Genomic DNA, 25351 nt, shown 5'->3' with positions numbered 1-25351 from the left:
ACCTAATAGCCTAAAAAACGCACTGACTGGAGTCAAGTGATGATACACATAAAATTACACACAGTGACATTACGTAAATGTACTCCTCATTGCTCCTTAAGATTCACGGGAGAGCTCCCCAGAATTTTTTTATTACTTTTAGGACATTCCTTTGTCTTTGAGTAATTTGTTGCATGGGGCTGACTATGAACGCAGCGTCTTTATGCTACGTATATCATGACATGACTCCAGTGAGTACATCATTATTACGTTTTCATCGTAGGTTTGAGACCTTGTTTTTCCACGTATACACAGGAGTTTTCATTAGATTTATTATTCCAACAATCGTTATAATCCTTGAAACAGCACCATCGAAAAAATTAATTACTGACCGAGAAAAAAAATCGCCATTTGAGTGTGAATATGATCCAAAAAGATCAGCACGAACACCATTTTCCCTCCGATTCTTCTTAATCGCTGAAATTTTTCTAATCTTTGATGTAGAAATTGCATTAATTCCACGTATACACAAGATTTTTCATTAGATTTATTATTCCGATAATCGTTATAATCCTCGAAACAGCACCATCGAAAAATTAATTACTGACCGAGAAAAAAAATCGCCATTTGAATGTGAATATGATCCAAAATGATCAGCACGAATACCATTTTCCCTCCGATTCTTCTTAATCGCTGAAATTTTTCTAATCTTTGATGTAGAAATTGCATTAATTCCACGTATACACAAGAGTTTTCATTAGATTTATTATTCCAATAATCGTTATAATCCTCGAAACAGCACCATCGAAAAAATTAATTACTGACCGAGAAAAAAAAAATCGCCATTTGAATCTGAATATGATCCAAAATGATCAGCACGAATACCATTTTCCCTCCGATTCTTCTTAAACGCTGAAATTTTTGTAATCTTTGATGTAGAAATTGCATTAATTCCACGTATACACAAGAGTTTTCATTAGATTTATTATTCCGATAATCGTTATAATCCTCGAAACAGCACCATCGAAAAAATTAATTACTGACCGAGAAAAAAAAATCGCCATTTGAATGTGAATATGATCCAAAATGATCAGCACGAATACCATTTTCCCTCCGATTCTTCTTAAACGCTGAAATTTTTCTAATCTTTGATGTAGAAATTGCATTAATTCCACGTATACACAAGAGTTTTCATTAGATTTATTATTCCGATAATCGTTATAATCCTCGAAACAGCACCATCGAAAAAAGTAATTACTGACCGAGAAAAAAAAATCGCCATTTGAATGTAAATATGATCCAAAATGATCAGCACGAATACCATTTTCCCTCCGATTCTTCTTAATCGCTGAAATTTTTCTAATCTTTGATGTAGAAATTGCATTAATTCCACGTATACACAAGAGTTTTCATTAGATTTATTATTCCGATAATCGTTATAATCCTCGAAACAGCACCATCGAAAAAATTAATTACTGACCGAGAAAAAAAAATCGCCATTTGAATGTGAATATCATCCAAAATGATCAGCACGAATACCATTTTCCCTCCGATTCTCCTTAATCGCTGAAATTTTTCTAATCTTTGATGTAGAAATTGCATTAATTCCACGTATACACAAGAGTTTTCATTAGATTTATTATTCCGATAATCGTTATAATCCTCGAAACAGCACCATCGAAAAAATTAATTACTGACCAAAAAAAAAAAATCGCCATTTGAATGTGAATATGATCCAAAAAGATCAGCACGAATACCATTTTCCCTCCGATTCTTCTTAATCGCTGAAATTTTTCTAATCTTTGATGTAGAAATTGCATTAATTCCACATATACACAAGAGTTTTCATTAGATTTATTATTCCGATAATCGTTATAATCCTCGAAACAGCACCATCGAAAAAATTAATTACTGACCGAGAAAAAAAAAATCGCCATTTGAATGTGAATATGATCCAAAATGATCAGCACGAATACCATTTTCCCTCCGATTCTTCTTAAACGCTGAAATTTTTGTAATCTTTGATGTAGAAATTGCATTAATTCCACGTATACACAAGAGTTTTCATTAGATTTATTATTCCGATAATCGTTATAATCCTCGAAACAGCACCATCGAAAAAATTAATTACTGACCAAAAAAAAAAAAAATCGCCATTTGAATGTGAATATGATCCAAAAAGATCAGCACGAATACCATTTTCCCTCCGATTCTTCTTAATCGCTGAAATTTTTCTAATCTTTGATGTAGAAATTGCATTAATTCCACATATACACAAGAGTTTTCATTAGATTTATTATTCCGATAATCGTTGTAATCCTCGAAACAGCACCATCGAAAAAATTAATTACTGACCGAGAAAAAAAATCACCATTTGAATGTGAATATGATCCAAAATGATCAGCACGAATACCATTTTCCCTCCGATTCTTCTTAATCGCTGAAATTTTTCTAATCTTTGATGTAAAAATTGCATTAATTCTGCCAACAGCAATTACTTTAAAAACATCAGACATCATACTCTGAACAGTATCAACGATATTTTCGATTCTAGTCCGGAAAGAAAAGTTGCAATGGCAAGTAGCGCCACTATGAGGATGGTAATCAGGTTTGATTTAAACACGCGCTTAACGGCGAGACCGTAGCTAGCTTTGAGATTGGACGTGGTGAATTCATGTTAATCAAGAATGTCTTTAAGGCGACAGAGACGCCATTATCCACACGTGACTTAGTTTCAACGACATCGTGTTCAAATGGTCCCAACAGCTCTAAGCACTATGGGACTTAACATGTGAGGTCTTCAGTCCCCTAGAACTTAGAACTACTTAAACCTAACTAACCTAAGGACACCATACAGACATCCATGCCCGAGGCAGGATTCGAACCTGCGACCGCAGCGGTCGCGCGGTTCCAGACTGAAGCGCCTAGAACCGCGTGTACAATAAAGCACAAGCATTGTACGTCTGTAAAACATATAAACTGTGGAAGCGGTCAGTCGACAGTGTCGCCGCATTCTCGTTAAATGAAATAGCGCCGGCCAGCCAGGACGCCCCAATAGACGTTCACCACATCCCAAATGAACTTTACCACCTAAAACATTTCTTCGTACAATATAGCTACATTGGACTGGGAACACCCGAGAAAGATGTCATCAAAGTCAAGAAAATATACCAAAACTTAATGAACTTTCAGACCAAGAACATCATCATAGAACAAAAATACGTCGGTCACTCTTGGCATGATATCTGGAGGAACATACACCACCCGTATTTACCAACAAAAGTGCGGTCATTGTGGTACTACTTTGTGAATAGGAAATTTCCAACGAACTCCAGACTACATTCCATTCACCTGGCTGATTCCCCTTTGTGTACCACTTGCAACCTGATTGATACAGATGAACATCAATTTGTCTGTGGAAATGCAAATAATATATGGTTGTCAATCAGAAAAAAATTAGCAACTATGCAGAGAAAACCGCCGTATTTGATAACGCCAGCGTGCCTTTTATACCCGGAAGAGGAGTTATACCCCACCTGGAAGAAAAATGCCGTCAACTGGTTGAAGGGACACGCGGTATTTTACCTGCTGTCCAGTAAAGAAAGGAGCGAAGGAGATTTTTGGACGTACATTTCCGACCAGCATCACAAGCTACCACGCATGAATAATTATTATGATACATACGCCAACTTCCTCAGAAGAACAGTCATGTGAACTCCATTTTCGATGATGCGATTCAGAACATGAAGAAACGAGAGACAATTTGATCTTTGAAAAACAAATACGATCAAGTGACGAACATCTCTATCTGGTTTAGACTTGGATTTTTTCTAAAATGCCAAGGAACCTGTAATTAATTTTGATTTGTTTTATTATTTTTAAATGTCAGTTGAAAATTATGTACTACAGTGGAATGTTATGACTAACTTAAAAAAAAACCGCTCGGCCACCACGGCCGTCATGAACAGCATTCCAGGGGATGTTTTCCAACAAGATAACGCTCGCTCGCATGCCGCTGCTGTAACCCAACATGCTGTAGATGCCTTCGCCTGCTCGATCACCAGATCTGTCTCCAACCGAGCACGTATGGGACATCATCGGACGCCGACTCCAGCGTCATCCACAATCTGCATTGGCCATCTACGTACTGACCGACCAAATGCAACAGGCATGGAACTCCATCCCACAAACTGATATCTGGCACGTGTACAACGTAGTGGATGCACGCTTGCGTGCTTGCATTTAACATTCAGGCGTTGACAACTGTTATTAATGCGCCAGCAAATGGCTCTGAGCACTATGGGACTTGGCTTCTGAGGTCATCAGTCCCCTAGAACTTAGGACTACTTAAACCTAACTAACCTAAGGACATCATACAGACATCCATCCCCGAGGCAGGATGAGAACCTGCGACCGCAGCGGTCGCGCGGTTCCAGACTGAAGCGCCTAGAACCGCTTGGCCACCAAGGCCGTCATGAACAGCATTCCAGGGGATGTTTTCCAACAAGATAACGCTCGCTCGCATACCGCTGTTGTAACCCAACATGCTGCAGATGCCTTCGCCTGCTCGATCACCAGATCTGTCTCCAATCGAGCACGTATGGGACATCATCGGACGCCGACTCCAGCGTCATCCACAATCTGCATTGGCCATCTACGTACTGACCGACCAAATGCAACAGGCATGGAACTCCATCCCACAAACTGATATCTGGCACGTGTACAACGTAGTGGATGCACGCTTGCGTGCTTGCATTTAACATTCAGGCGTTGACAACTGTTATTAATGCGCCAGCAAATGGCTCTGAGCACTATGGGACTTGGCTTCTGAGGTCATCAGTCCCCTAGAACTTAGGACTACTTAAACCTAACTAACCTAAGGACATCATACAGACATCCATCCCCGAGGCAGGATGAGAACCTGCGACCGCAGCGGTCGCGCGGTTCCAGACTGAAGCGCCTAGAACCGCTTGACCACCAAGGCCGTCATGAACAGCATTCCAGGGGATGTTTTCCAACAAGATAACGCTCGCTCGCATACCGCTGTTGTAACCCAACATGCTGCAGATGCCTTCGCCTGCTCGATCACCAGATCTGTCTCCAATCGAGCACGTATGGGACATCATCGGACGCCGACTCCAGCGTCATCCACAATCTGCATTGGCCATCTACGTACTGACCGACCAAATGCAACAGGCATGGAACTCCATCCCACAAACTGATATCTGGCACGTGTACAACGTAGTGGATGCACGCTTGCGTGCTTGCATTTAACATTCAGGCGTTGACAACTGTTATTAATGCGCCAGCAAATGGCTCTGAGCACTATGGGACTTGGCTTCTGAGGTCATCAGTCCCCTAGAACTTAGGACTACTTAAACCTAACTAACCTAAGGACATCATACAGACATCCATCCCCGAGGCAGGATGAGAACCTGCGACCGCAGCGGTCGCGCGGTTCCAGACTGAAGCGCCTAGAACCGCTTGACCACCAAGGCCGTCATGAACAGCATTCCAGGGGATGTTTTCCAACAAGATAACGCTCGCTCGCATACCGCTGTTGTAACCCAACATGCTGCAGATGCCTTCGCCTGCTCGATCACCAGATCTGTCTCCAATCGAGCACGTATGGGACATCATCGGACGCCGACTCCAGCGTCATCCACAATCTGCATTGGCCATCTACGTACTGACCGACCAAATGCAACAGGCATGGAACTCCATCCCACAAACTGATATCTGGCACGTGTACAACGTAGTGGATGCACGCTTGCGTGCTTGCATTTAACATTCAGGCGTTGACAACTGTTATTAATGCGCCAGCAAATGGCTCTGAGCACTATGGGACTTGGCTTCTGAGGTCATCAGTCCCCTAGAACTTAGGACTACTTAAACCTAACTAACCTAAGGACATCATACAGACATCCATCCCCGAGGCAGGATGAGAACCTGCGACCGCAGCGGTCGCGCAGTTCCAGACTGAAGCGCCTAGAACCGCTTGGCCACCAAGGCCGTCATGAACAGCATTCCAGGGGATGTTTTCCAACAAGATAACGCTCGCTCGCGTACCGCTGTTGTAACCCAACATGCTGCAGATGCCTTCGCCTGCTCGATCACCAGATCTGTCTCCAATCGAGCACGTATGGGACATCATCGGACGCCGACTCCAGCGTCATCCACAATCTGCATTGGCCATCTACGTACTGACCGACCAAATGCAACAGGCATGGAACTCCATCCCACAAACTGATATCTGGCACGTGTACAACGTAGTGGATGCACGCTTGCGTGCTTGCATTTAACATTCAGGCATTGACAACTGTTATTAATGCGCCAGCAAATGGCTCTGAGCACTATGGGACTTGGCTTCTAAGGTCATCAGTCCCCTAGAACTTAGGACTACATAAACCTAACTAACCTAAGGACATCATACAGACATCCATCCCCGAGGCAGGATGAGAACCTGCTACCGCAGCGGTCGCGCGGTTCCAGACTGAAGCGCCTAGAACCGCTTGGCCACCACGGCCGTCATGAACAGCATTGCAGGGGATGTTTTCCAACAAGATAACGCTCGCTCGCATGCCGCTGCTGTAACCCAACATGCTGCAGATGCCTTCGCCTGCTCGATCACCAGATCTGTCTCCAATCGAGCACGTATGGGACATCATCGGACGCCGACTCCAGCGTCATCCACAATCTGCATTGGCCATCTACGTACTGACCGACCAAATGCAACAGGCATGGAACTCCATCCCACAAACTGATATCTGGCACGTGTACAACGTAGTGGATGCACGCTTGCGTGCTTGCATTTAACATTCAGGCGTTGACAACTGTTATTAATGCGCCAGCAAATGGCTCTGAGCACTATGGGACTTGGCTTCTGAGGTCATCAGTACTCTAGAACTTAGGACTACTTAAACCTAACTAACCTAAGGACATCATACAGACATCCATCCCCGAGGCAGGATGAGAAGCTGCCACCGCAGCGGTCGCGCGGTTCCAGACTGAAGCGCCTAGAACCGCTTGGCCATCACGGCCGTCATGAACAGCATTTCAGGGGATGTTTTCCAACAAGATAACGCTCACTCGCATGCCGCTGCTGTAACCCAACATGCTGCAGATGCCTTCGCCTGCTCGATCACCAGATCTGTCTCCAATCGAGCACGTATGGGACATCATCGGACGCCGACTCCAGCGTCATCCACAATCTGCATTGGCCATCTACGTACTGACCGACCAAATGCAACAGGCATGGAACTCCATCCCACAAACTGATATCTGGCACGTGTACAACGTAGTGGATGCACGCTTGCGTGCTTGCATTTAACATTCAGGCGTTGACAACTGTTATTAATGAGCCAGCAAATGGCTCTGAGCACTGTGGGACTTGGCTTCTGAGGTCATCAGTCCCCTAGAACTTAGGACTACTTAAACCTAACTAACCTAAGGACATCATACAGACATCCATCCCCGAGGCAGGATGAGAACCTGCGACCGCAGCGGTCGCGCGGTTCCAGACTGAAGCGCCTAGAACCGCTTGGCCACCACGGCCGTCATGAACAGCATTGCAGGGGATGTTTTTCAACAAGATAACGCTCGCTCGCATGCCGCTGCTGTAACCCAACATGCTGCAGATGCCTTCGCCTGCTCGATCACCAGATCTGTCTCCAATCGAGCACGTATGGGACATCATCGGACGCCGACTCCAGCGTCATCCACAATCTGCATTGGCCATCTACGTACTGACCGACCAAATGCAACAGGCATGGAACTCCATCCCACAAACTGATATCTGGCACGTGTACAACGTAGTGGATGCACGCTTGCGTGCTTGCATTTAACATTCAGGCGTTGACAACTGTTATTAATGCGCCAGCAAATGGCTCTGAGCACTATGGGACTTGGCTTCTGAGGTCATCAGTCCCCTAGAACTTAGGACTACTTAAACCTAACTAACCTAAGGACATCATACAGACATCCATCCCCGAGGCAGGATGAGAACTTGCGACCGCAGCGGTCGCGCGGTTCCAGACTGAAGCGCCTAGAACCGCTTGGCCACCACGGCCGTCATGAACAGCATTGCAGGGGATGTTTTCCAACAAGATAACGCTCGCTCGCATGCCGCTGCTGTAACCCAACATGCTGCAGATGCCTTCGCCTGCTCGATCACCAGATCTGTCTCCAATCGAGCACGTATGGGACATCATCGGACGCCGACTCCAGCGTCATCCACAATCTGCATTGGCCATCTATGTACTGACCGACCAAATGCAACAGGCATGGAACTCCATCCCACAAACTGATATCTGGCACGTGTACAACGTAGTGGATGCACGCTTGCGTGCTTGCATTTAACATTCAGGCGTTGACAACTGTTATTAATGCGCCAGCAAATGGCTCTGAGCACTATGGGTCTTGGCTTCTGAGGTCATCAGTACTCTAGAACTTAGGACTACTTAAACCTAACTAACCTAAGGACATCATACAGACATCCATCCCCGAGGCAGGATGAGAACCTGCGACCGCAGCGGTCGCGCGGTTCCAGACTGAAGCGCCTAGAACCGCTTGGCCACCACGGCCGTCATGAACAGCATTGCAGGGGATGTTTTCCAACAAGATAACGCTCGCTCGCATGCCGCTGCTGTAACCCAACATGCTGTAGATGCCTTCGCCTGCTCGATCACCAGATCTGTCTCCAATCGAGCACGTATGGGACATCATCGGACGCCGACTCCAGCGTCATCCACAATCTGCATTGGCCATCTACGTACTGACCGACCAAATGCAACAGGCATGGAACTCCATCCCACAAACTGATATCTGGCACGTGTACAACGTAGTGGATGCACGCTTGCGTGCTTGCATTTAACATTCAGGCGTTGACAACTGTTATTAATGCGCCAGCAAATGGCTCTGAGCACTATGGGACTTGGCTTCTGAGGTCATCAGTCCCCTAGAACTTAGGACTACTTAAACCTAACTAACCTAAGGACATCATACAGACATCCATCCCCGAGGCAGGATGAGAACCTGCGACCGCAGCGGTCGCGCGGTTCCAGACTGAAGCGCCTAGAACCGCTTGGCCACCACGGCCGTCATGAACAGCATTTCAGGGGATGTTTTCCAACAAGATAACGCTCGCTCGCATGCCGCTGCTGTAACCCAACATGCTGCAGATGCCTTCGCCTGCTCGATCACCAGATCTGTCTCCAATCGAGCACGTATGGGACATCATCGGACGCCGACGCCAGCGTCATCCACAATCTGCATTGGCCATCTACGTACTGACCGACCAAATGCAACAGGCATGGAACTCCATCCCACAAACTGATATCTGGCACGTGTACAACGTAGTGGATGCACGCTTGCGTGCTTGCATTTAACATTCAGGCGTTGACAACTGTTATTAATGCGCCAGCAAATGGCTCTGAGCACTATGGGACTTGGCTTCTGAGGTCATCAGTACTCTAGAACTTAGGACTACTTAAACCTAACTAACCTAAGGACATCATACAGACATCCATCCCCGAGGCAGGATGAGAACCTGCGACCGCAGCGGTCGCGCGGTTCCAGACTGAAGCGCCTAGAACCGCTTGGCCACCACGGCCGTCATGAACAGCATTTCAGGGGATGTTTTCCAACAAGATAACGCTCGCTCGCATGCCGCTGCTGTAACCCAACATGCTGCAGATGCCTTCGCCTGCTCGATCACCAGATCTGTCGCCAATCGAGCACGTATGGGACATCATCGGACGCCGACGCCAGCGTCATCCACAATCTGCATTGGCCATCTACGTACTGACCGACCAAATGCAACAGGCATGGAACTCCATCCCACAAACTGATATCTGGCACGTGTACAACGTAGTGGATGCACGCTTGCGTGCTTGCATTTAACATTCAGGCGTTGACAACTGTTATTAATGCGCCAGCAAATGGCTCTGAGCACTATGGGACTTGGCTTCTGAGGTCATCAGTACTCTAGAACTTAGGACTACTTAAACCTAACTAACCTAAGGACATCATACAGACATCCATCCCCGAGGCAGGATGAGAACCTGCGACCGCAGCGGTCGCGCGGTTCCAGACTGAAGCGCCTAGAACCGCTTGGCCACCACGGCCGTCATGAACAGCATTTCAGGGGATGTTTTCCAACAAGATAACGCTCGCTCGCATGCCGCTGCTGTAACCCAACATGCTGTAGATGCCTTCGCCTGCTCGATCACCAGATCTGTCGCCAATCGAGCACGTATGGGACATCATCGGACGCCGACGCCAGCGTCATCCACAATCTGCATTGGCCATCTACGTACTGACCGACCAAATGCAACAGGCATGGAACTCCATCCCACAAACTGATATCTGGCACGTGTACAACGTAGTGGATGCACGCTTGCGTGCTTGCATTTAACATTCAGGCGTTGACAACTGTTATTAATGCGCCAGCAAATGGCTCTGAGCACTATGGGACTTGGCTTCTGAGGTCATCAGTACTCTAGAACTTAGGACTACTTAAACCTAACTAACCTAAGGACATCATACAGACATCCATCCCCGAGGCAGGATGAGAACCTGCGACCGCAGCGGTCGTGCGGTTCCAGACTGAAGCGCCTAGAACCGCTTGGCCACCACGGCCGTCATGAACAGCATTTCAGGGGAAGTTTTCCAACAAGATAACGCTCGCTCGCATGCCGCTGCTGTAACCCAACATGCTGCAGATGCCTTCGCCTGCTCGATCACCAGATCTGTCTCCAATCGAGCACGTATGGGACATCATCGGACGCCGACTCCAGCGTCATCCACAATCTGCATTGGCCATCTACGTACTGACCGACCAAATGCAACAGGCATGGAACTCCATCCCACAAACTGATATCTGGCACATGTACAACGTAGTGGATGCACGCTTGCGTGCTTGCATTTAACATTCAGGCATTGACAACTGTTATTAATGCGCCAGCAAATGGCTCTGAGCACTATGGGACTTGGCTTTTGAGGTCATCAGTACTCTAGGACTACTTAAACCTAACTAACCTAAGGACATCATACAGACATCCATCCCCGAGGCAGGATGAGAACCTGCGACCGCAGCGGTCGCGCGGTTCCAGACTGAAGCGCCTAGAACCGCTTGGCCACCACGGCCGTCATGAACAGCATTTCAGGGGAAGTTTTCCAACAAGATAACGCTCGCTCGCATGCCGCTGCTGTAACCCAACATGCTGTAGATGCCTTCGCCTGCTCGATCACCAGATCTGTCGCCAATCGAGCACGTATGGGACATCATCGGACGCCGACGCCAGCGTCATCCACAATCTGCATTGGCCATCTACGTACTGACCGACCAAATGCAACAGGCATGGAACTCCATCCCACAAACTGATATCTGGCACGTGTACAACGTAGTGGATGCACGCTTGCGTGCTTGCATTTAACATTCAGGCGTTGACAACTGTTATTAATGCGCCAGCAAATGGCTCTGAGCACTATGGGACTTGGCTTCTGAGGTCATCAGTACTCTAGAACTTAGGACTACTTAAACCTAACTAACCTAAGGACATCATACAGACATCCATCCCCGAGGCAGCATGAGAACCTGCGACCGCAGCGGTCGTGCGGTTCCAGACTGAAGCGCCTAGAACCGCTTGGCCACCACGGCCGTCATGAACAGCATTTCAGGGGAAGTTTTCCAACAAGATAACGCTCGCTCGCATGCCGCTGCTGTAACCCAACATGCTGCAGATGCCTTCGCCTGCTCGATCACCAGATCTGTCTCCAATCGAGCACGTATGGGACATCATCGGACGCCGACTCCAGCGTCATCCACAATCTGCATTGGCCATCTACGTACTGACCGACCAAATGCAACAGGCATGGAACTCCATCCCACAAACTGATATCTGGCACATGTACAACGTAGTGGATGCACGCTTGCGTGCTTGCATTTAACATTCAGGCATTGACAACTGTTATTAATGCGCCAGCAAATGGCTCTGAGCACTATGGGACTTGGCTTTTGAGGTCATCAGTACTCTAGGACTACTTAAACCTAACTAACCTAAGGACATCATACAGACATCCATCCCCGAGGCAGGATGAGAACCTGCGACCGCAGCGGTCGCGCGGTTCCAGACTGAAGCGCCTAGAACCGCTTGGCCACCACGGCCGTCATGAACAGCATTTCAGGGGAAGTTTTCCAACAAGATAACGCTCGCTCGCATGCCGCTGCTGTAACCCAACATGCTGTAGATGCCTTCGCCTGCTCGATCACCAGATCTGTCTCCAATCGAGCACGTATGGGACATCATCGGACGCCGACTCCAGCGTCATCCACAATCTGCATTGGCCATCTACGTACTGACCGACCAAATGCAACAGGCATGGAACTCCATCCCACAAACTGATATCTGGCACATGTACAACGTAGTGGATGCACGCTTGCGTGCTTGCATTTAACATTCAGGCGTTGACAACTGTTATTAATGCGCCAGCAAATGGCTCTGAGCACTATGGGACTTGGCTTCTGAGGTCATCAGTACTCTAGAACTTAGGACTACTTAAACCTAACTAACCTAAGGACATCATACAGACATCCATCCCCGAGGCAGGATGAGAACCTGCGACCGCAGCGGTCGTGCGGTTCCAGACTGAAGCGCCTAGAACCGCTTGGCCACCACGGCCGTCATGAACAGCATTTCAGGGGAAGTTTTCCAACAAGATAACGCTCGCTCGCATGCCGCTGCTGTAACCCAACATGCTGCAGATGCCTTCGCCTGCTCGATCACCAGATCTGTCTCCAATCGAGCACGTATGGGACATCATCGGACGCCGACTCCAGCGTCATCCACAATCTGCATTGGCCATCTACGTACTGACCGACCAAATGCAACAGGCATGGAACTCCATCCCACAAACTGATATCTGGCACATGTACAACGTAGTGGATGCACGCTTGCGTGCTTGCATTTAACATTCAGGCATTGACAACTGTTATTAATGCGCCAGCAAATGGCTCTGAGCACTATGGGACTTGGCTTTTGAGGTCATCAGTACTCTAGGACTACTTAAACCTAACTAACCTAAGGACATCATACAGACATCCATCCCCGAGGCAGGATGAGAACCTGCGACCGCAGCGGTCGCGCGGTTCCAGACTGAAGCGCCTAGAACCGCTTGGCCACCACGGCCGTCATGAACAGCATTTCAGGGGATGTTTTCCAACAAGATAACGCTCGCTCGCATGCCGCTGCTGTAACCCAACATGCTGTAGATGCCTTCGCCTGCTCGATCACCAGATCTGTCGCCAATCGAGCACGTATGGGACATCATCGGACGCCGACGCCAGCGTCATCCACAATCTGCATTGGCCATCTACGTACTGACCGACCAAATGCAACAGGCATGGAACTCCATCCCACAAACTGATATCTGGCACGTGTACAACGTAGTGGATGCACGCTTGCGTGCTTGCATTTAACATTCAGGCGTTGACAACTGTTATTAATGCGCCAGCAAATGGCTCTGAGCACTATGGGACTTGGCTTCTGAGGTCATCAGTACTCTAGAACTTAGGACTACTTAAACCTAACTAACCTAAGGACATCATACAGACATCCATCCCCGAGGCAGGATGAGAACCTGCGACCGCAGCGGTCGTGCGGTTCCAGACTGAAGCGCCTAGAACCGCTTGGCCACCACGGCCGTCATGAACAGCATTTCAGGGGAAGTTTTCCAACAAGATAACGCTCGCTCGCATGCCGCTGCTGTAACCCAACATGCTGCAGATGCCTTCGCCTGCTCGATCACCAGATCTGTCTCCAATCGAGCACGTATGGGACATCATCGGACGCCGACTCCAGCGTCATCCACAATCTGCATTGGCCATCTACGTACTGACCGACCAAATGCAACAGGCATGGAACTCCATCCCACAAACTGATATCTGGCACATGTACAACGTAGTGGATGCACGCTTGCGTGCTTGCATTTAACATTCAGGCGTTGACAACTGTTATTAATGCGCCAGCAAATGGCTCTGAGCACTATGGGACTTGGCTTCTGAGGTCATCAGTACTCTAGAACTTAGGACTACTTAAACCTAACTAACCTAAGGACATCATACAGACATCCATCCCCGAGGCAGGATGAGAACCTGCGACCGCAGCGGTCGTGCGGTTCCAGACTGAAGCGCCTAGAACCGCTTGGCCACCACGGCCGTCATGAACAGCATTTCAGGGGAAGTTTTCCAACAAGATAACGCTCGCTCGCATGCCGCTGCTGTAACCCAACATGCTGCAGATGCCTTCGCCTGCTCGATCACCAGATCTGTCTCCAATCGAGCACGTATGGGACATCATCGGACGCCGACTCCAGCGTCATCCACAATCTGCATTGGCCATCTACGTACTGACCGACCAAATGCAACAGGCATGGAACTCCATCCCACAAACTGATATCTGGCACATGTACAACGTAGTGGATGCACGCTTGCGTGCTTGCATTTAACATTCAGGCATTGACAACTGTTATTAATGCGCCAGCAAATGGCTCTGAGCACTATGGGACTTGGCTTTTGAGGTCATCAGTACTCTAGGACTACTTAAACCTAACTAACCTAAGGACATCATACAGACATCCATCCCCGAGGCAGGATGAGAACCTGCGACCGCAGCGGTCGCGCGGTTCCAGACTGAAGCGCCTAGAACCGCTTGGCCACCACGGCCGTCATGAACAGCATTTCAGGGGATGTTTTCCAACAAGATAACGCTCGCTCGCATGCCCCTCCTGTAACCCAACATGCTGTAGATGCCTTCGCCTGCTCGATCACCAGATCTGTCTCCAATCGAGCACGTATGGGACATCATCGGACGCCGACTCCAGCGTCATCCACAATCTGCATTGGCCATCTACGTACTGACCGACCAAATGCAACAGGCATGGAACTCCATCCCACAAACTGATATCTGGCACGTGTACAACGTAGTGGATGCACGCTTGCGTGCTTGCATTTAACATTCAGGCGTTGACAACTGTTATTAATGCGCCAGCAAATGGCTCTGAGCACTATGGGACTTGGCTTCTGAGGTCATCAGTCCCCTAGAACTTAGGACTACTTAAACCTAACTAACCTAAGGACATCATACAGACATCCATCCCCGAGGCAGGATGAGAACCTGCGACCGCAGCGGTCGCGCGGTTCCAGACTGAAGCGCCTAGAACCGCTTGGCCACCACGGCCGTCATGAACAGCATTCCAGGGGATGTTTTCCAACAAGATAACGCTCGCTCGCATACCGCTGTTGTAACCCAACATGCTGCAGATGCCTTCGCCTGCTCGATCACCAGATCTGTCTCCAATCGAGCACGTATGGGACATCATCGGACGCCGACTCCAGCGTCATCCACAATCTGCATTGGCCATCTACGTACTGACCGACCAAATGCAACAGGCATGGAACTCCATCCCACAAACTGATATCTGGCACGTGTACAACGTAGTGGATGCACGGTTGCGTGCTTTCATTTAACATTCAGGCGTTGACAACTGTTATTAATGCGCCAGCAAATGGCTCTGAGCACTATGGGACTTGGCTTCTGAGGTCATCAGTACTCTAGAACTTAGGACTACTTAAACCTAACTAACCTAAGGACATCATACAGACATCCATCCCCGAGGCAGGATGAGAACCTGCGACCGCAGCGGTCGCGCGGTTCCAGACTGAAGCGCCTAGAACCGCTTGGCCACCACGGCCGTCATGAACAGCATTCCAGGGGATGTTTTCCAACAAGATAACGCTCGCTCGCATACCGCTGTTGTAACCCAACATGCTGCAGATGCCTTCGCCTGCTCGATCACCAGATCTGTCTCCAACCGAGCACGTATGGGACATCATCCGACGCCGACTCCAGCGTCATCCACAATCTGCATTGGCCATCTACGTACTGACCGACCAAATGCAACAGGCATGGAACTCCATCCCACAAACTGATATCTGGCACGTGTACAACGCAGTGGATGCACGCTTGCGTGCTTGCATTTAACATTCAGGCGTTGACAACTGTTATTAATGCGCCAGCAAATGGCTCTGAGCACTATGGGACTTGGCTTCTGAGGTCATCAGTCCCCTAGAACTTAGGACTACTTAAACCTAACTAACCTAAGGACACCATACAGACATCCATCCCCGAGGCAGGATGAGAACCTGCGACCGCAGCGGTCGTGCGGTTCCAGACTGTAGCGCCTAGAACCGCTCGGCCACTGCGGCCGGCCAATATACCAGCAAAAATGTGTATGGGACCAAACTGCTGGGGTCATCGGTCCCTGAGCTTACACATTACTTAATCAAACTACATCTACATCTACATCTACGTGATTACCCTGCTATTCACAATAAAGTGCCTGGCAGAGCGTTCAATGAACCACCTTCAAGCTGTCTCTCTACCGTTCCACTCTCGAACGGCACGGGGGAAAAACGAGCACTTAAATTTTTCTGTGCGAGACCTGATTTCTCTTATTTTATCGTGACGATCATTTCTCCCTATGTAAGTGGGTGCCAACAGGATGTTTCCGCAATCGGAGGAGAATACTGGTGATTGAAATTTCATGAGAAGATCCCGTCGCAACGAAAAACGCATTTGTTTTAGTGATTGCCACTCCAATTCACGTATCACGTCTGTGGCACTATGTCCCCTATTTCGCGATAGTACAAAACGAGCTGCCCTTCTTTGTACTTTCTCGATATCATCGGTCAGTCCCACCTGATGCGGATCCCACACCGCACAGCAGTACTCCAGAATAGGGCGGACAAGCGTGGTGTAAGCAGTGTCTTTGCTACACCTGTTGCACCTTCCAAGTGTTCTGCCAATGAATCAGAATCTTTGGTTTGCTCTACCCACAATATTATCTATGTCATCGTTCCAATTTAGGTTATTTGTAGTTGTAATCCCTAAGTATTTAGTTGAATTTACAGCCTTCATATTTATGTGACTTATGTGATTTATGTGACTTACCGCGTAATCGAAATTTAGTTGATTTCTTTTACTACTCACACGAATAACTTATCCTTATTCGGGGTCAATTGCCACTTTTCGCACCATACAGATATCTTGTTTTGCAAGTCTTTTTGATCATCTGATGACTTTACAAGACGGTAAATGACAGCATCATCTGCAAACAATCTAAGACGGCTACTCAGATTGTCTCCTATGTCTCGTTAATATAGATCAGGAAGAATAGAAGGCCTATAACACTTTCTTGGGGAACGCCGGATATTACTTCTGTTTTACTCTATGTCTTTCCGCCTATTAGTACGAACTGTGACCTTTCTGACAGGAAATCACGAATCCAGTCGCACAACTGAGGCGATACTCCGTAGCCACACAGTTTGGTTAGAAGACACTTGTGAGAAACGGTGTCGAAAGCCTTCTGGAAATCTAAAAATATGGAATCAATTTGACATCCTCTGTTGATAGCACTTATCACTTCATGAGTATAAAGATCTAGTTGTGTTTCACAAGAACGATATTTTCTGAATCCGTGCTGACCATGTGTCAATAAATCGTTTTCTTCGAGGTACTTCATAATGTTCGAATACAGTGTATGTTCCAAGACCCTACTGCAAGTCGACGTTAGCGATATAGGCCTGTAATTCAGCGGATTACTCCTATTTCCCTTTTTGGGTATTGGTGTGACTTGAGCAGTTTTCCAGTCTTTAGGTACGGATCTTTCTGTGAGTCAGTGGTTGTATATAACTGCTAAATATGGAGCTATTGTATCAGCATACTCTGAGAGGAACGTGACTGGTATACAGTCTGGACCGGAGGCCTTGCCTTTATCAAGTGATTCAAGCTATCTTTGTTACACCGAGGATATCTACTTCTATATTTCTCATCTTGACAGTTGTTCTTGACTGGAATTCAGGAATATTTACTTCGTCTTGTTTGGTGAAGGAGTTTCGGAAAACCGTGTTTAATAATTCTGCCGTTTTTATCGCGCAGTGAAGGTATTGACTGCGTCTTGCCACTGGTGTGCTTTATGTATGACCAGAATCTCTTTGGGTTTTCTGCAAGATTTCGAGCTTCGTTGTTGAAATTATTAAAAGCATCTCGCATTGAAGTACTCGCCATATTTCGAACTTCTGTATAACTAAGCCAATTTTGGGGATTTTGCGTTCTTTTAAATTTGGCACGCTTTTTTCGTTGCGCTAAGGACAAGACACAAATTCATGCCCGAGGGAGGACTGGTACCTCGTACAGGGGAAGCCGCGCGAACCGTTACAAGGCGCCCAAGACCGCGCGGCTACCCCGCGCAATGTACCAGCACTTCACATTTGCGATGTCTTATCTGGCGTTTACGTTAACCTGTGAACTTGCGCTGTTAACCACTGAAACACGTTACCTACATTACTGGCCATTAAAATTGCTACACCACGAAGATGACGTGCTACAGAAGCGAAATTTAACCGACAGGAAGAAGATGCTGTGATATGCAAATGATTAGCTTTTCAGACCATTCGCACAAGGTTGGAGCCGGTGGCGACACCTACAAGGTGCTGACATGAGGGAAGTTTCCAACCGATTTCTCACACACAAACAGCAGTTGACCGGCGTTGCCTGGTGAAACGTTGTTGTGATGCCTCGTGTAAGGAGGAGAAATGCGTACCATCACGTTTACGACTTTGATAAAGGTCGGATTGTAGCCTATCGCGATTGCGGTTTATCGTATCGCGACATTGCTGCTCGCGTTGGTCGAGATCCAATGACTGTCAGCAGAATATGGAGCCGGTGGGTTCAGGAGGGTAACACGGAACGCCGTGCTGGATCCCAACGGCCTCGTATCACTTGCAGTCGAGATGACAGGCATCTTATCCGCACGGCTGCAACGGATCGTGCAGCCACGTCTCTATCCCTGAATCAACAGATGGCGACGTTTGCAAGACAACAACCATCTTCACGAACAGTTCGACGACGTTTGCAGCAGCACGGACCATCAGCTCGGAGACCGTGGCTGCGGTTACCCTTGACGCTGCGTCACAGACAGGAACGCCTGCGATGGTGTACTCGACGACGAACCTGGGTGCACGAATGACAAAACGTAATTTTTTGCGGACGAATCAAGGTTCTGTTTACAGCATCACGATGGTTGCATCCGTGTTTGGCGACATCGCGGTGAACGCACATTGGAAGCGTGTATTCGTCATCGCCATACTGGCGTATCACCCGGCGTGATGGTATGGGGTGCCATAGGTTACACGTCTCGGTCAGCTCTTGTTCGCATTGACGGCACTTTGAACAGTGGACGTTACATTTCAGTTGTGTTACGACCCGTGGCTCTACCCTTCCTTCGATCCCAGCGAAACCCTAAATTTCAGCAGGATAATGCATGACCGCATGTTGCAGGTCCTGTACGGGCCTTTCTGGATACAGAAAATGTTCGAATGCTGCCCTGGCCAGCACATTCTCCAGATCTCTCACCAACTCAAAACGTCTGGTCAACGGTGGCCGAGCAACTGGCTCGTCACAATACGCCAGTCACTACTCTTGATGAACTGTGGTATCGTGTTGAAGCTGCATGGGCAACTGTACCTCCACACGCCATCCAAGCTCTGTCTGACTCAGTGCCCAGGCCGTTATTACGGCCAGAGGTGGCTGTTCTGGGTACTGATTTCTCGGGATCTATGCACCCAAACTGGGTGAAAATGTAATCACATGTCAGTTCTAGTATATTTGTCCAATGAATACCCGTTTATCAACTGCATTTCTTCTTGGTGTGGAAATTTTAATGGCCAGTAGTGTAGAGAAATGTATTCCCCAAATTTCTTTACTCTACTTTATTGTTTGCTGGTCCACTTCTATTTTCCCAATCAGTGCATACAGATTAGGACATAAAAATACAGCTTGCAGAGAATAAAAGAATTTTACAGCTCAAGCGGTTTTATTTGTCAACACGATTACTGTATTTCACACTTCACGAGTATCCCTGGTATGTGAGCGTGCCGCCCCTGTAGACGTGATAACCTCGCCGCCCGTGTGAGTGCAGGCAGCGCCAATACAACCTCCACCACCATGGCTGCAGACACCACCACCATCACCACCACCACCACAACCACAACCACGCGACGTCTCCGGCCCCCGGAGGCGGCGCCGGTGCCGGCGGGCCGTTGGAGGCGGCGTCACAGTCCGGGAGGCGGCGCTGCAGCTCCGTGGGCGGCGGGGGCGGCGGGGGCGGTCGCTGCCCCCAGCAGCAGGTGCAGCAGCGGCAGGCGGCCAACCTGCGCGAGCGGAGGCGGATGCAGAGCATCAACGACGCGTTCGAAGGGCTGCGCGCGCACATCCCCACCCTGCCCTACGAGAAGCGGCTGTCCAAGGTGCGTGCCCGGTCAGCCGAGACCAGAAAGTGACTGAAGTAATTACTTTTGATTAGATTACGGGAGTGAACAGTGATCAAAGTGTTACAAATATTTACTATCAAAAACAGTCTCGTACAGATTCCCGTATGGAGGACATAGTGATAGATATCCGTGGGGTTGTGAAGCAGCTGAATGGGCTGAAAATAAATAAATCGCCAGGTCCTGATGGAATTCCAGTTCGGTTTCACAGAGAGTACTCTACTGCATTGGCTCCTTACTCGGCTTGCATTTATCGCGAATCTCTTGCCCAACGTAAAGTCCCGGGCGACTGGAAAAAAGCGCAGGTGACGCCTATATTGATTGGCGACTCCATGGAGTGCCCTGTGCACCACGACCACATAATGGATATACCTGGAACGAGAAACAGCATTGGTCGTATTTTTTGTTTTTGTTTTATTATCCGCAAAATCTATTTTAGGTCACTTAGTGACCATCCTCAGTGCTGTAATATACAATTTAAATAGTTTATGTGATCGCTCTAAGCTTGTTGACACCAGTGCCTACCAATTTAAATTGTATATTACAGCACTGAGGATGGTCACTAAGTGACCGAAAATCGATTTAGCTGACAATAAAACAAAAAAAAAAAAATACGTCCAATGCTGTTTCTCCTTCCATGACGCCCATATATAAGAAGGGTAGAAGGACGGATCCTCAAAATTACAGACCAATATCCTTAACATCGGTTTGTTGCAGGATTCTCGAACATATTCTCAGTTCGAATATAATGTAAGTAGGCTGTTTAGGTTTTTATGTTGGTAACGCCACGTAGAGCTCTGTATGAAAATCACTGGCTGTGCTGTGTGCAGTCTGTAGCTGGGTGGCATTGTTGGAATTCGCTATTGTAGTGTTGGGCAGTTGGATGTGAACAGCGCGTAGCGTTAGGCAGTTGGAGGTGAGCCGCCAGCAGTGGTGGATGTGGGGAGAGAGATTGCGGAATTTTGAGACCGGATTATCTGGACGTCTGTCCATCAGAAACAGTAAATTTGTAAGACTGGATGTCATGAACTGATATATATATATATATATATATATATATATATATATATATGACTTTTGGACACTATTAAGGTAAATACATTGTTCTTTATCAAAATCTTTCATTTGCTAACTATGCCTATCAGTATTTAGTGCCGGCCGAAGTGGCCGTGCGGTTAAAGGCGCTGCAGTCTGGAACCGCAAGACCGCTACGGTCGCAGGTTCGAATCCTGCCTCGGGCATGGATGTTTGTGCTGTCCTTAGGTTAGTTAGGTTTAACTAGTTCTAAGTTCTAGGGGACTAATGACCTCAGCAGTTGAGTCCCATAGTGCTCAGAGCCATTTGAACCAGTATTTAGTGACTTCAGTAGTTAGAATCTTTTATTTAGCTGGCAGTATTGGCGCTCGCTGTATTGCAGTAGTTCGAGTAATGAAGATTTTTGTGAGGTAAATGATTGATGAAAGGTATAGTTTATTGTGAGTCAGGGCCATTCTTTTGTAGGGATTATTAAAAGTCAGATTGTGTTGGGATAAAAATACTGTGTGTCAGTTTAGTGATGATCAGGATAAGTAAAGAGAGAAATGTCTGAGTGCGTTCAGTTTTGCTCAACTGTTTGAAAATCAAATAACGTGTGAGGTTTACCAGCACAGTAATTCACTAATTTTTCTAAGGGGACGTTTCAATAATGAATTTCCTTGACACAGAGAAGTTGCTGTCCATGCATCAGCACGGCTTTAGAAAGCATCGCTCCTGCGAAACGCAGCTCGCCTTTTTTTTCACATGATATCTTGCGAACCGTGGATGAAGGGTATCAGACGGATGCCATATTCCTTGACTTCCGGAAAGCGTTTGACTCGGTGCCCCACTGCAGACTCCTAACTAAGGTACGAGCATATGGGATTGGTTCCCAAGTATGTGAGTGGCTCGAAGACTTCTTAAGTAATAGAACCCAGTACGTTGTCCTCGATGGTGAGTGTTCATCGGAGGTGAGGGTATCATCTGGAGTGCTCCAGGGAAGTGTGGTAGGTCCGCTGTTGTTTTCTATCTACATAAATGATCTTTTGGATAGGGTGGATAGCAATGTGCGGCTGTTTGCTGATGATGCTGTGGTGTACGGGAAGGTGTCGTCGTTGAGTGACTGTAGGAGGATACGAGATGACTTGGACAGGATTTGTGATTGGTGTAAAGGATGGCAGCTAACTCTAAATATAGATAAATGTAAATTAATGCAGATGATTAGGAAAAAGAATCCCGTAATGTTTGAATACTCCATTAGTAGTGTAGCGCTTGACGCAGTCACATCGATTAAATTCTTGGACGTAACATTGCAGAGCGATATGAAGTGGGACAAGCATGTAATGGAAGTTGTGGGGAAGGCGGATAGTCATCTTCGGTTCATTGGTAGAATTTTGGGAAGATGTGGTTCATCTGTAAAGGAGACCGCTTATAAAACACTAATACGACCTATTCTCGAGTACTGCTCTAGCGTTTGGGATCCCTATCAGGTCGGATTGAGGAAGGACATAGAAGCAATTCAGAGGTGGGCTGCTAGATTTGTTACTGGTAGGTTTGATCATCACGCGAGTGTTACGGAAATGCTTCAGGAACTCGAGTGGGAGTCTCTAGAGGAGGCGTTCTTTTCGTGAATCGCTACTGAGGAAATTTAGAGAACCAGCATTTGAGGCTGACTGCAGTACAATTTTACTGCCTCCAACTTACATTTCGCGGAAAGACAACAAAGATAAGATAAGAGAGATTAGGGCTCGTACAGAGGCATATAGGCAGCCATTTTTCCCTCGTTCTGATTGGGAGTGGAACAGGGAGAGAAGATGCTAGTTATGGTACGAGGTACCCTCCGCCACGCACCGTATGGTGGATTGCGGAGGATGTATGTAGATGTAGACAATGTTTTTATTACGGTGACAGGTTTCGACCATTACTGTGGTCATCTTCGGACCAATGAATAAGGACCTCCTTGTGTTGGAGAATCACTCAGTAGAAGGAGGTGCTTACTCATTGGCCTGAAGATGACCACAGTAGTGGTCGAAACCGGTCACCATAATAAATAAATTGTGATCAGGACAGTTTTTGATGGTAAATATTAGCGACTAAAGTGACTATCCTCCGCATTTTCTCCCTTTGCATGTGGTCTCCCAATCGGCGAACGTGAAGTGCATGCGCAATTACATTTGTTTTTTCCCGGGACATGTGTGATGCGGAAGTCAAATTGCTGGAGGAATGAAACCCACCTTGTCAGCCTATCGTGTCTCAATTTTGCCGACAGCAAAAATTCCAACGCTCTGTGGTCTCTAAAGACATGGATCTTTTGTCCAAGCAGGAAATATTTGAATCTTTTGAAAGCCCACGCGATAGGCAATGCCTCCAGCTCAGTTACTGAGTAATTCCTTTCGCACTTTGTATGGACTGGGCTCGCAAATGATATCGTCTTGTTTGCTAATGTCCCCTTTTTCATAATTTGTTGGAATATTACTACGCCAAGACCTGTTTCTCGCTGTGCAGTCCACATACAAAAATCCGCTGTTAAGTCAGGGAGAGCTAGGATAGGTGGCCCCACAAGGGACTGTTTAAGCGAATTGAATTCATGATCGGCTGCCTCATCCCAAACCCATGGTGTCTTCTTTCCTGTTAAGACACGAAGTCTTCGTGCTCCATTCTCCTTCGTTCTAACAAGCACTCCGTCTCCAGGCCACGAGTGGCCTACCGGGACCATCCGACCGCCGTGTTGTCCTCTGTGGAGGATGCGGATAGGAGGGGCGTGGGGTCAGCACACCGCTCTCCCGGCCGTTAGTTGATGGTTTTCTTTGACCGGAGCCGCTACTATTCGGTCGAGTAGCTCCTCAATTGGCATCACGAGGCTGAGTGCACCCCGAGAAATGGCAACAGCGCATGGCGGCCCAGATGGTCACCCATCCAAGTGCCGACCACTCCCGACAGCGCTTAAACTCTGCTTCTACATCCATACTCCGCAAGCCACCTGACGGTGTGTCGCGGAGGGTACCTTGAGTACCACTATCGGTTCTCCCTTCTGTTCCAGTCTCGTGGAAAGAAGGATTGTCGGTATGCCTCTGTGTAATCTCTCTGATTTTATCGTCATGGTCTCTTCGCGAGATATACGTAGGAGGGAGCAATATACTGCTTGACTCTTCGGTGAAGGTATGTTCTCGAAACTTCAACAAAAGCCCGTACCGAGCTACTGAGCGTCTCTCCTGCAGAGTCTTCCACTGGAGTTTATCTATCATCTCCGTAACGCTTTCGCGATTACTAAATGATACTGTAACGAAGCGAGCTGCTCTCCGTCGGATCTTCTCTATCTCTTCTGTCAACCCTATCTGGTACGGATCCCACACGGTTGAGCAGTATTCGAGCAATGGGCGAACAAGCGTACTACTGTAACCTACTTCCTTTGTTTTCGTATTGCATTTCCTTAGGATTCTTCCAATGAATCTCAGTCTGGCATCTGCTTTACCGACGATCAACTTTATATGATCATTCCATTTTAAATCACTCCTAATGCGTACTCCCAGATAATTTATGGAATTAACTGCTTCCAGTTGCTGACCTGCTATATTGTAGCTAAATGATGAGGGATCTTTCTTTCTAAGTATTCGCAGCACATTACACTTGTCTACATTGAGATTCAATTGCCATTCCCTGCACCATGCGTCAATTCGCTGCAGATCCTCCTGCATTTCAGTACAATTTTCCATTGTTACAACCTCTCGATATACCACAGCATCATCCGCAAAAAGCCTCAGTGAACTTCCGATGTCATCCACAAGGTCATTTGTGTACGAGGGCCGTTCAGAAAGTAGCCTCCGGTTGATTTAAAAAAATACACCAAGTTAAATAAAAATTTTTAATACATACATCTTACAACTACATCTTTGCACTATTTTTCTACATAGTCTCCATAGCGATTGAGGCACTTATCGTATCTCTTCACAAGCTTTGAAATTCCTTCTGCAT

At 47.4% G+C, this 25351-nt stretch overlaps 1 protein-coding gene across 1 annotated transcript in view; it reads left to right on the top strand.

Annotated features, from left to right (window-relative positions):
- LOC124720241 (pancreas transcription factor 1 subunit alpha) overlaps positions 1–25351 on the top strand; it is a 217112-nt gene that overhangs the window by 103597 nt on the left and 88164 nt on the right. The window contains exon 3 of the mRNA XM_047245557.1: positions 20017–20344. Within this exon, the coding sequence (XP_047101513.1) occupies positions 20017–20344 (328 nt within the window). The remainder of the gene's footprint in view (positions 1–20016; positions 20345–25351) is intronic.

This window comes from Schistocerca piceifrons, chromosome 11 (genome assembly GCF_021461385.2).
Source record: "Schistocerca piceifrons isolate TAMUIC-IGC-003096 chromosome 11, iqSchPice1.1, whole genome shotgun sequence".
In the NCBI taxonomy this organism is placed as follows: Eukaryota; Metazoa; Arthropoda; class Insecta; order Orthoptera; family Acrididae; genus Schistocerca; species Schistocerca piceifrons.
This window is presented reverse-complemented; position numbering and strand designations above follow the sequence as displayed.